This window comes from Rutilus rutilus (assembly GCF_951802725.1).
Source record: "Rutilus rutilus genome assembly, chromosome: 12".
NCBI classification, from domain to species: Eukaryota; Metazoa; Chordata; class Actinopteri; order Cypriniformes; family Leuciscidae; genus Rutilus; species Rutilus rutilus.
In genome coordinates this window covers 9,531,194-9,555,378 of record NC_140217.1, presented here as the reverse complement: position 1 = coordinate 9,555,378, position 24,185 = coordinate 9,531,194, and the positions used below count along the sequence as shown (strand labels likewise).

General features: G+C 39.8%; 1 protein-coding gene across 16 annotated transcripts in view; it reads right to left on the bottom strand.

The window, feature by feature from the left end:
- The window catches only part of baz2ba (bromodomain adjacent to zinc finger domain, 2Ba), an 83,961-nt gene that overhangs the window by 19,256 nt on the left and 40,520 nt on the right, over positions 1–24,185 (bottom strand). For 10 of the 16 annotated variants that reach the window (XM_084425327.1, XM_084425338.1, XM_084425336.1 and 7 more), the window contains exons 3-13: positions 19,068–19,232; positions 11,224–11,424; positions 10,537–10,692; positions 9,977–10,182; positions 9,625–9,837; positions 8,717–9,304; positions 4,923–5,517; positions 3,978–4,268; positions 1,635–1,695; positions 776–884; positions 405–506 (exon numbers count right to left, since the gene is read on the bottom strand). In XM_084425327.1, the coding sequence (XP_084281453.1) occupies positions 405–506; positions 776–884; positions 1,635–1,695; positions 3,978–4,268; positions 4,923–5,517; positions 8,717–9,304; positions 9,625–9,837; positions 9,977–10,182; positions 10,537–10,692; positions 11,224–11,424; positions 19,068–19,230 (2,685 nt within the window). In that variant the 5' untranslated portion in view covers positions 19,231–19,232. The remainder of the gene's footprint in view (positions 1–404; positions 507–775; positions 885–1,634; positions 1,696–3,977; positions 4,269–4,922; positions 5,518–8,716; positions 9,305–9,624; positions 9,838–9,976; positions 10,183–10,536; positions 10,693–11,223; positions 11,425–19,067; positions 19,233–24,185) is intronic. The other 6 variants (XM_084425341.1, XM_084425328.1, XM_084425329.1 and 3 more) reach the window with 1 other exon arrangement.

The following is a 24,185-nucleotide window of genomic DNA, read 5'->3' as shown; positions in this document are numbered from 1 at the left end:
CTAAACACTACAATAATTCATTGGTAATATTCTGAAAGATTTTAGCAAATGAATTAAAAGCATGAAAAAGAGTCAATTTTTGATTTAAATTTTAATCAATAAACTTTAAAACTTTAGCTCCTCTGTATCTTTAATCTTAAGAATCTCTTTCAACACACATGACAGACAAAACATGAAGTAACACCCTGTGGAAACAACGAGCGCTGATTATTGCACAGACTCCCTACAGTTTAAAAGGGGAAATTCAGGCTATCGGGGTTCAATCAAATTCCCTGCCCTGTTCAAGATGAAAGAGAGATACAGGGAGAGCGAAAGAATACGAACGAGAGAGACAGAGAGAAAAAAAGAACATAGAGAACAAAAAAAAAAAAAAAGAAGAAAAAGAGGAGATGAAAGGCATTCACCTGGGGTCCTTCTCTGGCTTCATAGAAGTCACCAACCCTTATTTTTGCACTGAAGCTAAAATTATCACGCGTGATGTCAGTTATTCCGTATCTGGACAGATACTACAGAAGAGAGAATAATAGTGATTTTGTCAGACAGGACATCCAGAGAGCCATTAGCACTATAATGGTACCAAACTCAAAGCAGCCTAGCACACTTGCCATAACAGTGCATAGCAAGCTAAAGTGACCAGATCATTCAAGTAAACTGCTGGATCTTACAATAACTGCTAATGATGCACTGGGAGAGGAAAGGGGTTTAACGGGAGGGGAGTGAGGCTACCTGAGCATTTGGGGGGTCTAAGCGAGAGGCAGCAGGGAAGACTGGTTACCTTTACGACATCCGGGTACTGTCGCAGTCGCTTGCCGCACGGGGAGTAATACGCAACGTCTCCCTGCAGCCGACCGGCCACTGTTTTCATCCTGGTCTCTCTTTGCCAGCTAGAACAATGTCATACACGTTGAAGAAAAACACTTGTGTTTATCATTGTGCACAAAAAAAAAAAAAAAAAAGGCTTATTATTATGCTATTTTGTTTTGTATTGTAATTTTATAATACCATGGATTTATTTATCTTCATGGCAAGAACAAAGCGAATAACAAAAATCATACAATTAACATAAGACATTTAAGATTAATACAAGACAAAAATTCAAAAATTCATTCAGGCGATACCTTTTTAAAAAAAACATCGGTTAAACATATCGCTGAGTAAAAACATCTATTTACATTAAAAATGGTGCAGTCCAGAAAATATGTTAATACTATGTTAAATCTTGAATGCTAAACGACACCTAGTAAAAACAACTTACCTACGTACCTACAGATTTGAAAATACTTTTTTCTTATACTAGAATTTATTTAATATAACTTGTTTCTGTGGCATTCACATGTACCTTGATTATACCATGACATCATGTAAATAATACATATGAATGCAAATATGATAGTCATTCAAATATCCATGGTATTACACCATAATTGTGCAATGGTGCCGCCACAGTGCTTGTTTGAATGGGTTTGTAATAATAGAGAAAATAATTCTGATTAGAGGAGAATATTTACTTATCTGCAGTTTTAATGTGATGTTTATATGATACTGCGCTCAGTTGTTTTAGAAGCACAGAATGCAGATCTACAGTTAACAGGTGTTGAGTCATGCTGCCACCAGCGTGTCATATTTAAACGTACCCCATTTCCAGCGGAATCCGTAAATCATCTTCATTCATCACTCGCTTTCTCTTCGCAGAGCCTGAGACAAGACAACAGCCAAACAGACACACACACATACACATTTTAAATAAACCGTTTCATCATCTCTTACAAATTACAATTCACATAATGAGCAAACGACATCAAATAAAACCTCGATTTTTATTTGTTCTGCTTATGATGGTGTCTGCATGCATAAAACCCGCCTCCAAAAGATCAGGGGATTGCAATGCGATTGCTAAGGCGTCCTGAATGGTTTTTACAAGGGGTTCACAAATATTACAATTCTGGCCAATAGCGATGAGGCTAATTATTTTCATGTCTTAAATACAAAAAAAAAAAATACAAAAAAATACACTATTATAATGATATACAAGTTAGTTTAAATGAATAAAAATAAAACACAAACTAAGATCATGTAAATCTAGGTATCACAACATTGTAATATACAGCATGAAAAATGGATATTCATTTTGAGATTTGCTAAAGATTACAAGTAACACTGTTATTAATTATTGGTGTTTTTTAGTTAAAAAAAAAAAAAAAGTAAAAATAGGACAAATGAGCATGAACAATAAAATATACAATATTGGCTGATATTATATACACTACCATGCAAAAGTTTGGGTCAGTTTTTGTTTTCTTTCAAAAAAGTAATACTTCGTTCAGAAAGGATGCATTATGTTGATCAAAAGTGACAGTGAAGACATTAATAATGCAAGACAAGATTTCAAATTTCAAGTAAATGCTGTTCTTTTGAAAAAAATATCCCCGTTTCCAAAAAAAAAATTAAGCAACACAACTGTTTTCATCATTAATAAAAATAAAATCATATCAGAATGATTTCTGAAACATCATGTGACACTGAAGACTGGAGTGATGATGCTGAAAATCCAGCTTTGCCATCACAGGAATAAAATTACATTGTAAACACATTAAAATATATAAATAAAATAATTTGTAATAATATCTCAAAATATTGCCGTTTTTGACTGCATTTTGGATCAAATAAATGTAGCCTTGGTGAGCAGAAAAATCTCACCAACCGCAATCTTTTGAATGGTACTGTATACAAAATCAATAAATACCAATAATTAAAAAAATTGGCCAATGGTACCTATTTATTATGCATACCTAGTTTTTAGTGTCAGTGTTTGAAGTCAATTTGAATGATGTTTTTGATAGTTTCTTCAAAGTCAAAAGAACCCAATCTCAAGTCTCAAGTATGGTATATTTTGGTTCATAGATATGACTTAAACATGACCTCCTGTATGCTAAATTGATGGAGTACTTTAGCCTAATTTATTTTAGGCAGGAAACACCTGATCGCATAATAGTAAAAGTAATAGCTCTCCTAAACAAGCAGCATGATTTAAGGGTATGATTTACTTCCGAAGCACAAATGATGCAAGACGAGCTACACACTCACGTACAATTCTTTGGAATAGGGTGATGTTCAAAATATGATTAATAGCAATAGTGACACTAACAAAAACCACAGGAAGAAACTAGCAAAATCATATCGCTCAAATCTCTCCTTCAGAGAAGGGAAGTCTGCAGACATAACGGGCGATAAGTGAATCTCTCAGCAGCTCAAATAATAATCCAAAAACAAATCACAGTAACTCTTCTAAGCTTATTACAGTTTCCTCACACTTTTCAATGGACACAATTCTGCTTCATTAGAATAAGTGTTTCGTTCCATCGCGGTGAGGGATGCTGAACGCCATCCAAGAGCAGATGCACTTCTGTGCCATGTTTGCTGGATTTGAGAGTGTTTTGTTTAACAAATGTCTCTGTTAGCTTCAGAAGGAAAAAGCAGATTAAGTCAGCCAAACAGAGTTGGTTGATGTGCCTCAGCTAACAGGTTAAAGCAAACACGGGTACCGGGGTTAACCCAGACACCGCACAAAGAGCTCTTGTTACCAGCTACATTTACCTAACCCTAAACCTGACCCTGTATAAACCAAACATAACAATTAATGGAAACCATTTCAAATTAATTCTGCTTAGTTTTTTTTTGTTTTTCCTGGAATACAGGCCAGATACAATGGCTAGGTCCAAGGACACACACCCAAATAGACGGAAGCAAAGGGAGCCCAGTGATGCCAGACGCCATCATTTATCTTTCTAAAAATAGACACTCCGTCATCTGAGTGTGACAGCCCGCACACAGACAAATACACAAACAAAAGGGCATGCGCAAACACACAACACATATTCAACTCCGTGCACACTTTTGATACGGACAGAGCTCCGAAGGAAGGTGTCATGCATATATAGTTTTAGTTTATTTATAGTAATAACGTTGCCTGTGGTTACCTGGAGAGGTGCCAACAGAGTACGATGAGGAGGGAGAGCTGTGATAGGTCAAGGCACCGGAGCTGCTCACAATGGTAGGCGTGGCCACGCTGGAGGGCTTAATGACTTGGAGGTTTAGTGGCAGACAGTCAGACAGGCTGTGATTGGTGGAGGAGTTAAGATGGGAAAAGCCCTTGCTGAGTTTCTGAGGAGTCTTCTCTCCATCTGTGTCCATCTCCATGACTCCATCCTTGCGCTTCTTTTTACCACCCTCTGAACCGTTCATCTCACTATCTGAATTACTGTCCGACTCTGAGAAATAGAAGGTGAGAGGAGAGGACATGAGACGCTGTTTATGGCACTGATCATTATTACGTCTTGTGTCACTGGTCGCACCAAAGAGCCAAATTAAAGGCAACTTGAAATAGAAATCACAATAACAACGTATTTAACTTTCATAATCTGATGCATTACCCAGTAAAAATGCAATTATATTTATTTAGCATAAAATAATGTAAGGAATATTTCATTGAATCAGGATTTTAGGTAAAGTATGCAATTATACTTTTACAATTATACTTTAATTATATTCAGCATGAAATAATGTAAGGAATATTTCATTGGATTGGGATTTTAGGTAAAATAAAGTAAAGTAAAGTAAATGCAATTATATTCAGCATGAAATAATGTAAGGAATATTTAATCGGATCAGGATCTTAGGTAAAGTAAAGTAACACATTGAATTAAAGAAATAGGTCTTGCAGAAATGAACATTCTTTCATTATTTCCTAACTCCAAACCCACAGAGTATCAAGTATCATGGAAATGGTTCATGGTATACACTATAAAAAAAGATTTTTCAAAGTTGTAAGTACAACAAAGTTTGCTGGAGTATGTTTTGCACTGCAATACCATTTCAATCTTTCTTTTAATGAACTCACAAAACCACTCTTCTAGGCATCTCACCTGAAAGACTATCATCTGAGTCCTCTTCATCATCATCCTCTTCATCCTCCACATCATCATCCTCGTCGTCTTCATCTTCAGCAGAGTCATCTGAGTCTTTGCTGCTGGGCAGCTCCTGCTCGGCTCCGCTGTGTTGAAACAGGTCCACCAAAGACTGCACCAGGTGGTTCTGGGATAGACCCCTCCAGGCCTCTAATGCTTTGGGAGTCTTGCTCTTCCGTGGCTCACGAGTGCGGTTAGGAGTGGGAGACGCAGAAGCGGGGCTCTTACGACCTCCTGTGCTGAGGTTGACGGGTAAGTCTGAGCGGGGTTTGGTGGTGAGTGCCAACGGCACATCTTGGGTGCTCTGGATGACTCCGTTGGGCTGGCCAAGACCCAGCAGGCCATGAGTGAAAGGCAGACTGGAGGAGGACAAGCCTTGCGCTGAGGGGGGTTTGGTCCTACCTGACGCTTCGGAGTTGAGTTTAAGAGGGAGCACAGAGGAGGATGAAGATGAGGATGAGGATGTGGGCACCCCTGGCCTCTTTTTTATCTTATATGGGTCCTGCTGTTTCTTCAACAGGAGAGGAAACGTCTGGTCCTGGGACAGGAAAGACTGCAGAAGGAAAAACAAAGAGAACGATGATGGAAAGTAAGAAAAGTAAGTCTACATCACATTCAGTTTTATGTTCTAAAAAAACTGTACAGAAGGTGTACATATATATATATATATATATATATATATATATATATATATATATATATATATATATATATATACACACACACACACACACACACACACACACACACACACACACACACACACACACACACACACACACACACACACACACACACACACACACACACACACACACACATATATATATATATATATATATATATATATATATATATATATATATCACACCAAGGACAATAACTACAACTATAAAGTATAAATAATTAGAATCATTCTAATTCTATGAGAATATTAAAGACCGACACCACAGCTATAACAATAATGATACAGAGGAACGATATCATTGGAATCACTTTCAGAATAATTTTTTTCCAGGTGATGAACAATAAAAACACTGCAAGTCAATCCCAACCCACCCAACTTTATAGACATTGAGAATTTAAAATGGGAGATGGAATAACTGCAGCGTGGGCTTATAATATAAAACCATTATCATCCGTTGGATATATAATCCAATATAGGCTAATATAGTTATTCAGAAGTTCTCTCTATAGATATTGTTCTTAATGTGTATGGGTCTTGAGTCATATATATAAATTCATAAATCAATATTCCATATGGGAGACTTTTTTTTCGTATACATGTATATTTTTGCGTAAAACTCACTTTTTTACTTAATTTGTTTATATCCTTTTTTATGATTCATATCTATTTATCTATTTCTCTAAATCAATAATACAATAAGTTCTGCTGCTGGGCAATGCAGTTTTCAAAACAAAATGGAACAAAACAGAATTTCCTTGAACGAAGCACATCTTCAGAGAAAGGGAGATATGTATACTGATAGCAAAGATGAGAGGAGGAAAAAACAACAAATTGACTGATAAACAAAGAGAGTGAGAGTGAGAAAGGGGAAAACAGCAGAGGAGATGTGGTAATTGTGCTGGTTGTCATGTGGCTTAAGTGCTGGTAGAGGAAGAGTGTGAGTGAGCATAATGCTGCTCTGACTCACTGAAACAGAGAACAACAGCGCGGCCATGACTCTATCAGCTCCACAACATTCATTAAGAGAGAAGGAATGCTCAAACTCTGCCTGCCTTCAACCGCTGAGCTCAATGGTTTGAAATCTTTATAGCGCCATTATAGTTTCCTGACTCATGAACATGTTTGCTCTGAAATAATAAGAATCTGCACTTGCGAGAGTGTTTCAATGAGGTTGCTTGGGAATTGCCAAAGAGTCTTTAGAGTTTCTATGATGTTCTGGAGCCTTTCAATAAACTTCTTAAAGGCCCCCTGAAATCTAAAAAGTTTTTTAGCTTTTAGTATGAATATGTTAGCCTTAAGGTTATGAATAAGCTGGTGTGTTCCAAAACAATGACGAAATTCGCATTCAGGAGATATAAGCATTCGAATCTTACAGTCTCACACTTCCGCTAAAATGGATTACAGATTTTTATGACATCACCGCAGACTTCAGCTTCTCATCACATCTTCTGTCCAATCAAATGCTCTCTAGAATCTAAAGCGTACCGCCAAAGCAATCCGTTGACACGTCACAGAGCAATAAGGGTTGGAGATGTGTGTTCGGTTGCTCAAACGCTCGAGTTTTACTACGTTTTCCAACTGTACGTTGGTTAAGAATTAAATGGCTAGAATTTATTCACAGCTCTACTATTGAATCTAACATATCATCAGCGCTCGGATTCGCTTCCATGGTGCTGTCAAGTACGACTTGCAGTCTGTGAGGTAAACTAAACGCTATTGGCTATTTGAAAAGGGGGAGGAGCCATAGCTTCCTGTTTCAGGCATCATACAAAGCTGCGCGTTCCAAGGCACTTCAGTGGACCTTTAAGTTAAGAAAAACCCTGTCGTATTAATTGTTTTCTTAAAGTCACAATGTACCAGAAGTAACGACAGATTTTTCTTCCATATTGCGATGTACATTTGAGTGACACAGATTGTATTGAAAAGGAAAAAAGGCAGGGTGGGGACTTAGTTCTATCCATCCGTTGTTGATTGGTTGCTTGAAAGGGGCGGGGTTTATGTGGTTTCACCGGAAGATCGTGGTTTTTATTTTTTATTTTGAGGTCACAAAAAAAATTAAATAAACATATGTATGGATGAATCATTCACAATACGAAAACAAAAACAAAAAAAACATGCATTTAGAAAATAGATTTTGTGAATTTCCATTTCATGTCGACTTTAAGGTTTTGTGCAACCAGGCCCCATTCCCAAGATATGAACTGGGTTTATGAACTGGGTAATTTTATTGACCTTTATTTACTTTTATTAAAAAGTAATAGCACCTTAACAAGCCACGTTTTCAGGAATCAGTCATACGGCACACACTGCAACCCCAAGTATAAGCAAGAGTAACACTGTTGCTTGCATTAGTAAGCACCACTAATAAAATCAAAATATTATGAAACTGTTCCACACCGTAACATAATAATAAAATTACTCTAGTTAATTACAAGAAGAAGAAAAAAACATATTAACCTCTTCAACAGTCATTTCAAGGCAACAAAAGGAGAGGTGAGGAAAAGGCACATTTATTATACTCATTTGCTGAAATCTGGCCCCTTAAGAAGTTATGGAGTTAATTGCCTGTTGGTTTTGCTTCAGTAATTCTAATAAAGCGATGCACATTGTCACTTTCATTTACCAACTAAAGCCACACAGTAGGGAAGCCAGTCCTACTGATAAGAGAATGGAGCTGTCCTTTCTGTCCTCTCCGCGTTTCTGTCTTCAGCACATTCTCACACACACACACACACACACAAACACACACACACACACACACACACACACACACACAAATAATTCTCTCTCCCACTCACATTCTCCCTCTCCGTTACTCTGACCTTTTCAAATAGGCTGGTCAATAAGGAGAGACACGTCCTGAATACCAACAGCACCCTAAAAGCGATAATCCTAAATTGGCTTAAAAGATACGGACGGAAACTGTGGAGAATTTGCTTTAGCTGGTTTGCTTTTCTGGAAAATGAAAATGTGGACGCCGGCCTTGAGGGAAAAGTGAGATTAATGTATGGACTTGAAGGATGAACATTCTCACATTTCTCCAGCCAGACCGTGGCACACTCACCTGTTTCAGCCTGTAGTCCGCAGTGACTTGTGCCAGAGAACTTTCCAGAATCTTCCTGCTGGTCAGAGCATCCAGTGCTGGAGATTGGGACTTGTGGGAGGAAGCTTGAGCCTGCGCCTTGAGGGAAGGGGTGAGTGGAGGCGGTTTGGGGGAAGAGGACAGGGGGAGGGATTTTGGAGGGGAGGGGACTGATAGTGGTTTGGGGGAGGAGCATAACGAGAGTGGGAGGGGCTGAGGTGAGGAAGTGAGGGGCTTGGTAGAGGCTGAGGGTTTTTTTGGAGAGGAGTTAAGATGCTGTGGAGAATGTTTAGGAGATACGTCTCGACGTGACTGTGCGATAAGCGCTAGCGGTTTAGCGGCAGAAGCCAGGCCAGTGGACTGGATGACGCTGGTGTGGAGGGGTCTTTCCCTGGCTCTGCTGCCCGATAGGGACAGCAGAGGGGACTGAGACAGGGCTGGCGGAGGTGGAGAGCGATGCAGGTGCACTGGAGGAGAGGGCTCTAAAGGTGCACTGCCTACATGGAAGTCCTGGGCCTCCAGCAGCCTGGCCTTTTCCTTCTTACTGAGCCCAGAGTTTGGCGTCACAATCTGGGCAAACAAGACAGGGAGAAGTCCACTTGTTGATTACGGTTTTTACACCAAAACCAGTCATAATGTGTTTTTACATGACTATTTTCCACTCTCACTGACCCTCAGCATTAAACAGATTGTGTTTGTCACTCAGGACATATGTAAACAACCTTTGTTATGTCTTTTATATAATATGACTTCCAGTGCACTGGAGCAATCTGAGGTTAAGAGCTTTACTCAAAGGCTCAGTGGTGCAATGCTAGGATTCAAACCCGTAACCTTTTGGTTACAAGCTGGAAACCAGTAATAAGCTAATATGAGCAGACCTAATATCTTACTTTCATTTTCTTTTTTTTCTGCCGCTCCTTTTCCGAGTCTGACTCCTCGCTGTCTTTACTCTGCTCGTCTTCGTCTTCATCATCATCATCTTCTTCTTCCTCTCCAAGATCATCAATATCACTGCTGCTCACTCCGTCACTGTCAGTATCCAGCGATGATCCAGATTCACTCTCGCTTACGGCAGACCCCTCTACCTGCTTCTTACGGGCTTTCTGCATTGGTCGACACACATCAATGATTCAGCTTGTAAAACAGTTTTAATTAATTCAACAACAAACCATTAAATAATTGGTCATGTATATGTAGTGTTTGTGTGTTTGGACCACACACTGAGTTGCAATGACGTCGTACCTTCTCTTTAGTTTTCTGTGAGGGTTTCTCCTGAAGCTCCCCTGTGCTGTTGCTATGGTGACTGGCCTTGCGGTCGCGGGCTTTGGCGTTGAGTGTCCGGCTGTGCTCAGGGGGCCGGAGCGCGGGGGAGGGGGAGGCAGAAGCCGAAACAGTTCCTTTAGCCGCAGATGGAGACAGTGAACGACCATTCACAGCTCCATTCACACCTGCGCTCCAGAGAGTTTACATGAACCAGTGAGATGCTTTTAAACTCTCTAACAAGTTAGAGAGACAAATCAAAATTTCCCTCAAAATATATACTATGTCAAATAGCCTTTGGCATGGATTTCTGAGACAAAAGTACAGGTTAAAACGGCAGAAGATCTCCTGATAAGCGCCTGATGAATTCAACACTGCAGGCGAATGCTCAAGGCGATGATTACTGTGAGTACACCAGCCTGAAGGCTACATTACTGCTGCATTACTTTTGTTTAAGAATTATTACTTTATTGTTTCATGTTTAAGTCTGCCTCCGAGGGTTATCATACGTTCCCAGGAGGCAGATACAGACAGATTAATACCTTTGGAGGCCTGACTGCTCTTGCTGGGTGTTTTGGATGTATACGGATTGGCCTCGTGGTTGTGAAGGGGTGGGGCGAACATAGGTGGCAGGCTCAAAAAAGGCGGGAAGAAAGCTGGAGGACTCCGTCCATGTGCTTCTGCTGCTCTCCACCATTCTGAGAAAAGAGAGAGTAAATTACCTTATAACATTAGGGTAGATAATCTAAATGAGACAGGACTGAAGTAAATATTAAATGATAATAATAACAATTTATTAATTAAAATATATTGTATATTTATTACTAATTATTATTATTTAAACATTTAGATTATTATACTAAAATTATATTAAAATTATATTATTATTGTTGTTTTTATTATTATTGTTTTTTCATAAGAATATTCATTTTATTATAAGAATATTTATTACATTACTAATATTATTAATTAATGTTACTATTATTATTACTATTGAAAGTAAAATTATAAATAATAATAATAATAATAACAGTTACATTATCAATATTAATAACAACAATAAAAATAATAATTATTCTCATTGTTATACTGTTATATACTATTATAATACTATTACTTTATATTAGTTTCCGAATATTAAACTTTTGTGCCAATTAATTGCATAGGGCTTTGTGTCATCAGACCTTCGGTCATGAATAAACGGCCACTAACATTATACGCACACATACCTGAGAAGGCTCCTAGTTGTGGGTGAGCTGCTAGGGCAGCAGAGACCCCCAGTCCTCCTAGACCTCCAAACTCTGGGCGGCCTGTGGCCGGTGATAGCAAACCAAAGGCTGGGTGGGCCATGAGAGGGTACGCACTGGGCAAAGAGGTCATTGAGCTGACACTGAAGGTCTGGTCACTGCCCGTCAGTCCAAACAGAGGACCTGCCCCATCAAGCACACACATATACAAGACACCATTACACATTCGGAATTAGATAATCACACCATTTTGAAAGGTTAATGCTTAAAACAAGAAAATGTTTGCCACAGGGGAAAAATAAATAAATAAGCCTAATTATATTATATGTAAACCAGTTTTGCATCTAAGTAAATAGATTTTTTTTCTTAAATGGCGACTGGATTTATCTTTTTTCTTTTGAAGTAGTAGAATATCATCACTCTCTCTGCCTCTTGTGACACTTTAGGAGTAGAGAGGGAAGTTATTTGTATGAAAAAAAAAAGTGAGTGTTCAGTGAGAGCGTATATGTGTTCTGAGTGTTTTGTCAAGGTGTGTGGGATTGTGTGTACATATCAAAGAGAAGTTCAGAAACCTCTATGGCTCTGTGTGTGTGTGTGCCTAGAGAAGAGTAAGCCTCATAGTGCTGTGTCAGTGCCTCTGAAGCCACTATCTGGATATGACTATAACAGTTCACCCCTAGTGGTAATTCTAACTAACATTCAGTTTGCTCATGAAGCTGCATTCTCAGTCACAAAGACTTGAGACGTTATACATTATACATGCCAAGTGAAGAAGCAACAGCATGAGCATTTTCCCTTTTGCATTTTTCAATATTGTGTGTTTAAATGTACATTAGAGCAGACATGAAGGGGTTTCCCCAGATGTTAGCTAAATATGACATAACCTCCCCTCGGGGACATTTGAGGACACCCTTAAAAAGTGTAATTTTTTTAATGTAAAAATGCTAAAGTTTTCTATTAGGGGTAGGGATAGTCTATTGTATTTATAATTAGCTTTATAAAACAACAACAGTATGGTGTGCCTTCATTTAGACAGTAAGTAAACGTGTGTGTGTGTAACTGTGTGAGAGACAGTTTGATGGCTGTTAATGTTAATGTAATCACAGGCTTTCTGACACTATTTGATTAATAACTATGATCAGACCAAATGAAAGTCTCCGCTTGATAGAACAAGGAAGAAGTGGGAGAGAAGACGCCCAAAGCGCTCCTGCATCTTCCACAATATTCTATAAGATATCACAACAACACCCTCTCCAAGTCCGATAAATCACTTCAATCTCTTGTTTGACATTGTATGGGCTCTCGGCATACATGTAAACACAGAGCTCTTCATATTAATCATCGTCGTCGTCATCATCATCATCCAGATTGCATCCTTTCTGGGATCGATCTCCTCTGGCAGCGCTGATGCTGCCCATTGTCTCCTTCAGGAGTCACATGTAATTTCTAAGCCGCATATTTCATGCAAATTCAATTTCCATTAGGGAGCACAGAGAAGAAAGGCTTGAGCGCACCGTTCCGCCAGCGCAGCACCGCGCCAGCTCTCTCGCTCTTGCACACACACACACACACACAGAGAAAAGTGATGATGGGAAATGCAGGACTTTTGCAGATAGCTATAACTCCGGGAGGGACAGAGAGGAGGAGAGGGCCTTGACTTCCCTTTGCTGTTGTTTATGTGTGAAGACTGTAGAAACTGTCTGCAGCATGCAGGGTTTCTTTTGCAGTATTTTTCCCATATTTTCCCCCAGAGTCCACTTAAAATGTTTGTCCACTTGGAACGTCCACAAAAACAGTCATGATTTAATTTTACACGACCATTTTCCACTCTCTTTCTGACCCTTAGAAACCGCTACCTTTAAAAAAAGAATAGTTGACCTAAAAAAGAAAATTCTGTCATTTACTCTTGTGTGTCTCTTATATGTCTTGCCATAACCCATATGACCAATATGATATAGATTTCCACTGTTCCTCACACAAAATGTCTATTTATATGCAAATTATGAAAGTTTGGGATAACTATTCCTTGAAAAGGCAGAGTAGCTATTCATTTCTCTTTGGCGAGGTGCAGAGCTTAATTTGAGGGGGGGGTTAAGATATAATATACTAACATGCCGGATCCGGATAAGAAATCCTGAACGGAAGCGGCTGACATGCAAATATACTCTCAGAATTAACATAGAAACATAAAGCGCTAGACGCAGATTATCTTGAGTTTTGTGTTCAAAGACACATTAAGGTGTTTATTTGCATTCTTATGATGTGTTGTGACAATTTGTGCATGTAAAACACCATGGCATAAAGCATTAAGCCCAACCAAAGGTCTGACCAACATAGCCCTTGACATCTGTACGGAATTCGGAAGCTTAAACAATCACAGTCATTTTGCACGTTGCACATTGAAGTTTATATATTATCTATACATTGCTTGTCATGCGTTGGAAATGTGAATAGCGGTCAAATCCAATAAATCGTTGCCCAAACATGGCATGGGGCACTTCGGCGCGTTATTAACAGCTTTATCATTATTATATTTAACTTTCCTCTACAAAGGTCATAACATAAACATCTTTCAGTGGTGTATGAGATGGAGGATCCCCCAAATGAGGTGCCGGATCCAGCTTGTTCCGGGACAAATTAAGCCCTGGCGAGGTGGTAATGTAGCTAGTTTTTAAACCATGTTGCTTTTCAGTAGCAAAGCCATTTTATTGATTTTATAATAGGGTACAAACACTGACAAACAGTATGTTACATTTCCCTGACAATTTATTTATTTATTCAGACATTTAGAATTAGAACCAGTGACGCTAGTTTTGTGAATAACGGTCTGGAACGTGTTAAAATCAATTCGCGATCCCATTTGAATCATTCAGACAGCCCACTCACCCACTGAACTGTGAGCCGGTTCTCATTCAGTGAAGAAGTAACAGGCTTTTTTTTAATGCTGGGTGATGTGGAATATTTACCCAGAATCCACTTAATCCAAACCTGCGAATGTATCATTTGCCAGGGATAAAAGTCTTTATAAAGTTTTCCTGTGTATGAGTAGTTTGATTGTGATGCATCATGTCCTACAAAAATCTGACTGCGTGTACCGAAGTGTTCGTGACACATTTTAATGTTTTGCTTATTAAAACGGCATTTATTACATATGATTTTTCTTTTGCCAGATTCATTGAAAGAACTGGCTCAAAGAGTTGTTTGTAAGTGAATCGGACTTCACTTGTCATGGCGTATGTTTGTTTTCGTGCGCAGCCAGTTAACTCATTTCAAAAGAGAAAGAAAATCCTGTTTTGCATATGCCCTCTTTTAATTAGGCTCTAGAATGGAAAAGAGAAGAAAGAAGACTGACAGCTTTCAGTTCCTGAGCTTAAGGCCTGTCCTTTTTAATTCTCACATACACAAATCCAGTATAGGCTGTATGTTTTGGGTTTTGTCCTGATATATACAGTGGCAATGAAAGAGGGGAAAAAAGGACGAAAAGAAGGAGCTTGAGAAGGAGAGAGGCGGATGTGAAGATAAATGAGAGGAAATATTCCCCCAAAGACCATCATCCGCTCCTGCTGGCACACACACACACACACACACACACACACACACACACACACACACACACACACACACACACACACACAAACACACACAGTGGCAGAAACGCCAGTTTCATATTAATGCGCTTTCAGCCAGCAATAATTAAATCAGCCTCTGAGAGGAGCAGAGCAGAATTACCGGATTACCTGATATCCTTCTTATTTTATCTTTCTTCTTCGTTCTCTCTCACCGTCTCTCTCTTTCTTCGCTTGTCCCCCAACCCCCCCACCAACACACCTTCCCATGTTCTCCATCTTCTGACAAACCGAGCCATCTTGAAAAGCGGCACTGTCCTCCCCCACCTGTCTCCTCATTCGCTCTCTTATGTGGGATGCGGCGGAAGCCGATTAATGTGCCCTCCGTTTGCATCAATCACATTCCTACAGACAGATCTGACAGCTGACTTAATTGTCTGTGTGTCTGAGGGGGACGGAGAGAAAAAGTGCGAACATGTGGCCGCCGTTTGTTCTGAGAGAGGTTAGAATATTCTCTGTTTAAGCCCAGATGCACCTCGTACTCGACCTGAACATCATCTATCGCTCCGGCACGCTTGTGGGCCGGTGATTTAGTGGGACAAAGTGTTAATTGCGTTTAAAGTGGTAATGATAGCGCTGTGAGAACCTGTCGAGGGAAAGTCTCATTCTGAACGTTAATCACCTCAAACTAGGACTGAATTACCGAGGTCCTCTTGTCCGTTTAACCCAGGTAAAATCACTTTATAATGGATCAGTCTTTGTTTTGGGATTTTTTCTCTTTAAATTAAACAATATCACATGAGAAGGAATGTTACTGTATCACAGGTAATCTCAACCATGGTGATATTAAGTAATACAGCACTCTTGCTTGTGCAACATTGTCTTTTATGCTTTTATACAACTATAACAAGAAGTTAATATTAAGTACTTCACATTTCAGACACAATAAGGCCAGCTATTTTATTTTTGCACAGCCAACAAAAATAGTCCCAATAGAGGACAAAGCAGGATCAAGCGCTGGAATTCTATGTAGTAATCGTAGACAAGTGGAGTGATGCAAACTGTCCCAGTCCTATTTTATGAAACATCAGCACTCTTGGAATTGAAAACTTCATATTTGTAAAACTATTCTGTGGGTTACTGAATAGCTAGCTGGCTAACTGGTCTCCCTGAATAATTCGGCTGATTTCAGATTCACCAGTTAAACAGAATGAAAAAGAAAATGATTTGTGTCTGGACAGGCCATCTTAAAAATGCAATCCTAGTGCTGCAAGATGTTCAGAAACAGCAGCAAAGAAATTTGACATCCATGTTTGGCTGTAGCAGCAGTGCTTTACATTTAAAGACACAACATCTCAGAGAAAGTAGTGCAAACAGTTTTGTCAGCTAAGACACACATGATCAATGTGATAAAAATATATAAAAATGTAATACTTTTAAAAATGAAGTCAGCATCCCTGAGCGAATAGTCAGTTGCTAGATAACTAGTCAACTAGTCTTGCATTGTGACCCATTCCTACTTTGAATGCCACGTTTCCTTATCCGATTGTGTAGTAAAGGCGTATAGTGGAAAGTGGAATGGATTCAGAAAGCAAGAATCCAGCTTGCGATACCCATATGAGCACCATGTCAAGTGTATCTGCAGTAACCACAAAGTCATGGCTCTGACAAAAACTGGAGCTTTATTTCTGTAAAAACAAAACAGCAAAGAGAGTCGGTGAGTACTTGAACCCGAATTTTGCTGGGTACTTGAATTTCAAGAGAGACGAGCCAGAGCCGGAATTACATGTTCAAAAATCCCAAACTCTGAAGGGAAAAATAGCAGTCTCTCAGCAAAAACAAAAGGTCTCCCTTCACCGTAACTCCTCTTGTCGGGCTGGTGTTGAGGTAAAGGAGTGGAAAGCCGCGAGGAATATCACCTGTTAATGAGAGTCTCGTCAGAAAGCGACACGGGCCAAAAACTAAACCACGGCAGACAGAGCGATTTACAAACAGGAAAGAGCCAGTGGAGTCTTACAAACTTCACAGTTTATAGAGCAGAAGAGGATATTTAAGAGTGTCAGGAAGGATGGAGGGAAAGCTGTGTTATTGTGTCTGTGTTCACATGTGCGCGTGTGTTTATGTGAAGGGGGGTGGAGAGTGAGATGACAGCAGTATTAACAAAGGTCTAGTTAATTGGTTGAGATTCATTAATGCAGCAGCTTTTCAATTTGCAGCCAAAACTGTAAGTGCTAAATCCTGGTCGGTGTTTTCACATGCCGAACAATAAGTCGGTAATTACGACAGGAGCAAGTCGGTGGCTTTCTTCAGCCCTGACTGCACCACAGAAAGAACAAAACCCAAGAGGGAGGGAGAAGAGATGCTTTATCAGATGGAAAAACCATAGACAGTTAGAAAAACGATTAATAAATAATTTTTTCTTTCTTCATTCAGGGAGTCATTTTGCTCTGTTTTATTATGGGAGACGGGGTTAGGTTTTAAAATGGTTTTAACTGATTCTGATTCTAATTTTGCATCCAGCACTCCAGTTGTTTTCAGTGTTTTAAAGTATCCCATTACTGTTTGACTGAGTAAGAAACGTTTTAGAATTCAGTGAGCAATGCAGACTGAACTGTGAATCGATTCAATGAAAAAATTGATTCATTCAAAAATCAGCCATTGCTAGTTCTGATTCCAAACAGCCACCAAGGGCCAGTTGCATAAACATAGAGACTATATTAAGTCAGAGTCTTAAGAACTAGTCTGACCAACTAGCATTTATCAAAGGGGTAATCACTCTTACTTTTGGGGTTGAAATTAGACCAATCTCCCCGTTTACTTATTTAAAGTTATGACCATTCTTAAAGAAAAAGAAAAAATGAGATTACTAACTTCAAAGACTACTCTAAGCGGTTTATGTAACTGTCCAACAAAAAATGCCAGATATGTGAATAAATTGCTTAAATACCCTCAGGAAAAATTTAACACTGCAATGTAAAATAACTGTAAAACATATTATTTAAAAACTAGCGACACTTTGATATGGAGTAATATTGTTAAACTAATAGCTTCGCTTTTTTAGTGATGCTACTGCTACAGCTTTTCAAGGTTTAGTTTATACAAAAAAGCTAATTCTGTCATCATTTCTATTTCCAAACCCTGTAAGACTTTCTTGCTGTGGAACACAAAAGGTTTTGTCTGTGAGAAACAGAAAGTCGTTATCTGCTGAATAAAAAATTTCCCCACCGCCACAGCTCTTAAATATCATTCATTATCTTGTTAAATTTAAATATGCCAATGATATTGGCTCTTGCAAATCTAACCACTGATGTCAGATGTGGTCCCATCACAAATAGAAGCACTATTTTTGAACTGATTAAGATTCACGAGCTGTGGCAGAGGGGAGGATTTTTTGTACATTTTACATGTCGTTCAAAACCCATAACACTTCCGTTCATCTGCGAAAGATATTTTTAATATTCTCTCATCTCTCTCATTTTTGTCCATCCCTTAAAAGACCATGCAACCATACATTTCAAGTGTCAAGAAGTACAAAATATATAAATATAATTAAATAAACCTCATATGAATCGAGCGGTTTAATCCTAATCTTCTGAAAAGACATGATTGCTTTATTTGATGAACAGATTAATTAAGGATTTTATTCATACATTAACATCGATCAACGCACATTCATAAAGCACATAAATGGAAGATCAACCTCACAAGAACCAGTGGGGTCTGTTTTCACGCATCAAGCAAAATAAGAGTCATACGTACTCATTTTATGGTGCTTTTTTGTCCTTTTCGGCCCTTGAAAGCATCGGTACTAATTACAATAAAAGAGGAGTATGGACAAAATCTCCTTTTGTGTTCCTTGGAAGAAATAAACTAGAGTTTGGAACAACTTGAGATCCTTTCATTTTTGGCTGAACTATCCCTTTAACAGAGCAGACTCTGAGAACGTGAACCCTTGTGCCTTATCAGACGGGACTCAATCAGCAGAGAATATTTGCGCTTTATCACATGTCACCCAGAGAGGAAAAAAAAAAAATCATCAGACAAGAAGAGAGGTCCCTGATGACATCAGTCTCCGATCTGCCGCCAACCTAAACTGGGAGACATGCTCAAAGCGCGTCTGTGTGACACTCAGTGGTGTGTGTGTGGAAATGTGCTGGCGTGTGATTGTGCGTGAGTTTTGACTGAGCACTTTTCACACTGTAACAATAAGCAACCCTTGCGTCAGGGTATGAAAGAGCATGTGTGTGCGCAAGTTCTTACCGCATGTGCCGAGCGTTGCTGTGACTCCGTGGTTCAGGCTGCTCTTGGCATTGGAGGCTGCTGTGGATGAGGAAGAGGAGGAAGAGGAAGATGACGTCGAAGAGGTGGCGTGGACGGAGGCCGGGGTGGCGGAAGGCGAGGCCAGCCGTTCTGCAGACTCCATATCTGTCAAGCACAATCCAATCGATAATTAGAGTGAGCTCTCGCACGCACACACGGCCTGCCACTCTTACTTTCACATCTCACTTGCCATGAACAATATTTCTATTTAACACAAGTCAGTCTCCTTCACACACACACGTCTGCTCGCAAGACGAACCAACCCCTTGAGCACATTTCTACAGGACCACACATTAACGTCCCGTTTGGGCAGAGGGTTTGCTCGGCTTGTCACATTAACCATTCATTCACTGTCGAGACCCTCTTCAATAGGATAGAAGAGAGACTGGCACGAGCTCATGCACATTCACACACGCACACACGAAGTGAGCAGCGCGCTGTTTTACAAGACTATTCACAGTAATTTTTTACACAGCGTAAAACAAGCGTTCTCACACTTGATGTGCTTAACAGGCAAATTATGCCTTTAACTGTTTCTGCGGAGATTTCACAGTTTGGAGAGACGCATATTAAAGACAGTCACACGCAGCCAGCATATACACACACACACAAAAAAAAACACAAGCATTCTCAAATTTATTTTTTCCCCTTTTCAAAACATACCATATCCGCACATACTTTAAAAAAAAACATGAAAATACAATTAACAGCCTTTAGAGTGTGATTTCAGTATGTAGATTTTTTTACCGAAAGAATCCCGACCGCTGGAAACGAGTGAACTCTTTATATGTTTGGAAATCTTGAGTTTGTTCGCATATCCGCACAGATGCTGATCTCACAAGGAGATTTCGCTGTGGGAAGCGGCAGAGAGCACCATGGTGTGGCATACACGGCTTTGTTATTCTGTCATTATATATAAACACTCGTGGCCGATTCCCTGAGCTGCTCTCCTTCTTGTATGTCTCTGCTACACACACACACAAACACACATGCATACGCACACCGATTAGATCTCAGAGATGGAAACGTCCACAGAATATCAACTAACATCCCTCGCCCAAGAGCAATGCCGAAACCGACACACACACAATGAAAGTGTCTGCATATTGGCGTAAACAGTGGCAAAGGCCACAATCTGCCACTGCGGTTGTTATCCCCCCATTTCTTTCACTCCACCTGTCCTTCACTCTCTCGTCTTTTGGATCAGTCTTCCATCTTTGCGTTCTAACCATTTTTCCCTCACTCATACCCTGCCTCCAAATGTCAAAGGTCATCAGGTCATGACCCTGCCAACTCAAGTTCATGGCAGGTTACTCAAAATGAATGCTAGATTGAAATTCTACACTCTTAAGCCCGGGACACACCAAGCCGACGTCAAAGAACTAGCGGTGACGTTTATAACAGCCTTCTGTCTGTACCTTCTTGACTTCTTTGCTTGCTTTTAATCCCTTTCAGCTAAGCTGAACAGCCAATCAGAGTTCTCTCTCTCGGCCCAATGCTGATTCAACATGCCGAATCGGCCCAAAAAAAACTGACGCCGTCCGACTACAGCCAATGGTGCGAAACACACCGAAAAACTAAGCTGACCGACCGTCCTGGCCTTAAGAAAAAAAGCTCAGTGGGGTTCTATTTAGAACCCCATGATTCTTGACTCAATTTTAAAGTTTCTATATAAGGAGAAATGTCTTAAAGTTGCAGTCCGTGTCTCTATAGCGGTTAATAAACAGAACTGCATGCGCCTTGCGGAAGAACATTGCAGCCGGAGCTACTTCTCTCTGTGTATGTCTATGACGAGTCACGCAGGTACTGGGCTACTCCGCAGGGGTGCCGACCTGATCGGTCTAAAATAGTCCGTATATAAACACTTATTACAGGTAAACCGTAGTGATTCAGGATAAGACAAAATCACGGATTGGAAAATGGATTCATGATGTACTTAATTATTATATACAATTTGTAAATTTTGAACACACAAAAAAAGTTACGGACTGCAGCTTTAAATGATTGCATTTCACTTTCATGTTTAATGGGTCATTTAAAAAAAAATCTAGAGATACAGTAAGTTTACAAGCTTAATTCATAAAATGTAATTAAAATAATAAAGGAATTAAAAGTAAATTAATTAAAACTAAATCCATAAAATGATCCCATGATGGGAACCCCTAAAATGCTCTATATATGAAATGTCTGAAATAACCCTTTGTGGTTCAATATAAGAGTGTATATCCTAAATAACCACCCAAACACTTCTCAGTGGAAAATCATTTCTTGTTGAAACTGCTGTGAGCACAGTCAGATAAGACATGGTAACACAGTAATAAAACTGTGAAAAAAGGGCGCAACTCACTTCATATATAGACTCACATACAGCAAATAGTATAAAGAAAAAAACTTTAATTTTCTAAAATGCACAACCATGTCTCATACACACGTGATATTAAATATAATTAAAGTTTAAAATTATACATTAAAATAAATGTTATTATATAATTAAATTTAATGTAACGAACTATATAATATAAAATGTAATAAAAAGTCTCTTTTGCTTACCAATGCTGCATTTATTTGATCAAAATAGACTGTTTTCTATTTGAATTTATTTTAAAATGTAATGTATTCCTGTGACGGCAAGGCAGAATCAGCACATGATCCTTCAGAAATCATCAATATGCTAATTTGGTGCTCAAGAAACATTTCCTATGTTTATCGAAAACAGTTGTGCTGCTTAATATTTTTTGGGAACCACGATAAAACAAAAACTTTAGTATTCTTTGATATATAGTAAGTTTGATTAGAACAGCATTTACTGGAAAAAAAAATCTTTTGTAGCATCCTTACTGTCACTTTTGATCAATTTAATACAACCTTGCTGAATAAAAAAAGTATTGATTTGAATATATAGATAGGTTATCATCTACCTCTCTCCAGCTACTCACTTCAGGCTGATTACCTTAAACATCAACGGTAAAAGACGAGGGCCTCAAAATAATTCATAACAACAACCATGATTACCGCAATAATGGTATGCCAGGGTATTTAAGGATCCAATCCTGACTTAATTATCAGAAATTAAAACAGCTTTAGCATCAGAATTAGTCTGATTTTATAGCTAATTAGCCATCTTCCACTGTGGCACTGGAAGGCAGGCATCGTAATCTCCGTGAGCTGCGTAATTAATTTGACTTGGTGTACGCGGCCAATGAGATTGGCGGAAAAAAAACAGCAGGTCCCGGATTCTGCGAATGAGTGAATCATATGAATCGCGATCTGGGCGCTTTGCGGGATATGTTTAGTCCGAGCAATATGGACGACACCTCCAGGCTCTCCAGCCAGCTGGGAGAAACGTGAACTCGATTCCCACGAACGTGCTTCCAGAGAGAGACACTACATAAAGCTGTGTGTTATTTAATTTAACCTGAAAATCAATCATACACTTCTGAGGCAGTGAAATATACTGCTGAGGTTGCTGTGTTTGGGAGAGTGTGTGAGTAATTGTGTTCGTTTGTATGTGTGGAAAATCGGAGAGAGACAGGGCATAGAGTGTGTGTTTATTCATAATGCTGTATATCTGTCTGTGTGTGTGCGCACGTGACCGACACTTCTCACTTGCTATGGCCCGTGGTAACAGATGGCCAATGCTAGCCACGCTAATCTGCCAACAGAGTCGTCAGCATGGATCAGTGCTAATCAGAGCGCGCCAGCAACCACACTGACACAAAGACTCAATTTTCTTCAACCAGCACACGCTCAGCACAGGCCTGTCACCTTCCTGGTGACCTGCGGCAGGGGAACAGTGACCTTTGACCTTACATCGCTGTTAATTCCCAGTTGCGGCGGCATAAATGCTCATTCCTACAACCGGTAAGTACACAGGACACAAAATGCATGCTATTTCACAAGGGCGTGCGATTCTGGTTAACGAGTGTCCAAATACATCCATCTCCTCGGCCCTTCTGACTCATCGATTGGCAGCAGTGCTGCGTCGCCATTGGCTGGAGCAGCTTTCCTGAAGCGTGAGATGGCTTCGCCTGTCGCAAGACACGGTTGCTTGGTGACACTGGCAGTCACACCACCGTCAGTGTCCCAGGATGCACAGAGAGAGAGAGAGAGAGAGAGAGAGAGAGAGAGAGAGAGCATGTATGGCGCCGTGTTAAAAACACCAGTCTCTAAATCAAGGAAGGGAGGGCAGATGGAGAAGAGAAATGATATGTGGGCGGTGGCCTGTACAAAGAGGTGTGGGATTCACCTTTCTTTCTTCAGCCGTCTCAGATGTGAGTGAGAGGGTATTAGATTTTATGTATGTGTGTGTGTGTGTGTGTGTGTGTGTGTGTGTGTGTGTGTGTGTGTGTCCTGCCCCATGGATGAATAATCTAGAGGTCTTTAAGAAAAGCAGGGCAACAGCGTCGAAATGTTTAAATAGATTTCCGAGAGGTAAAAGCTGCGAGTTTCTCCACGGATCTGCGCTGCTGTGTCCGTTCGTGCAAAATGGAAAACTCTACAACTCCGATCATGAGCCAAAACGTCCAGTTTATCCTAACGCAAGGAGACAGATGCCATTGATCACGTCAATGCGCCTTTCCACGGTAACAAACATCACTCTTGTGCCACACAGTATCAGATAGTGGAAATTCAAAGGATGGGAACGTGATTTAAAGCTGTAATATGTGTGTGAGTGTGTGTGTGTGTGTCTTTGCGTGTTATAAGTAACCAGAGACCAGCAGCTCAACCCACACCCAAACAAAGGGCCCGTGACAGATGGTGGAAAGCTGCATGCTGGGATACTTCGGCCTTTCGTCCGTGAGCTGTTCTGTGGTCCAATAAGGAGTTACCAGATCCGCTTCCACAGCAACAAAGATCAGCAGATATACAGAGCGGATCGTCTGCCCAAACAATGCCACACAAACAATGCAAAATGAGACCTGAGGAACACACACACACACACACCGCTGTCCTACAAGAGCACATCTCATAAACTGTTTGTGGCAAAGTGTATGTTAAAGGAGGAATTAACCCTTCTTCATAAGCAAAGGGGATTTCTTCACAAGCAAAATGGTGGAT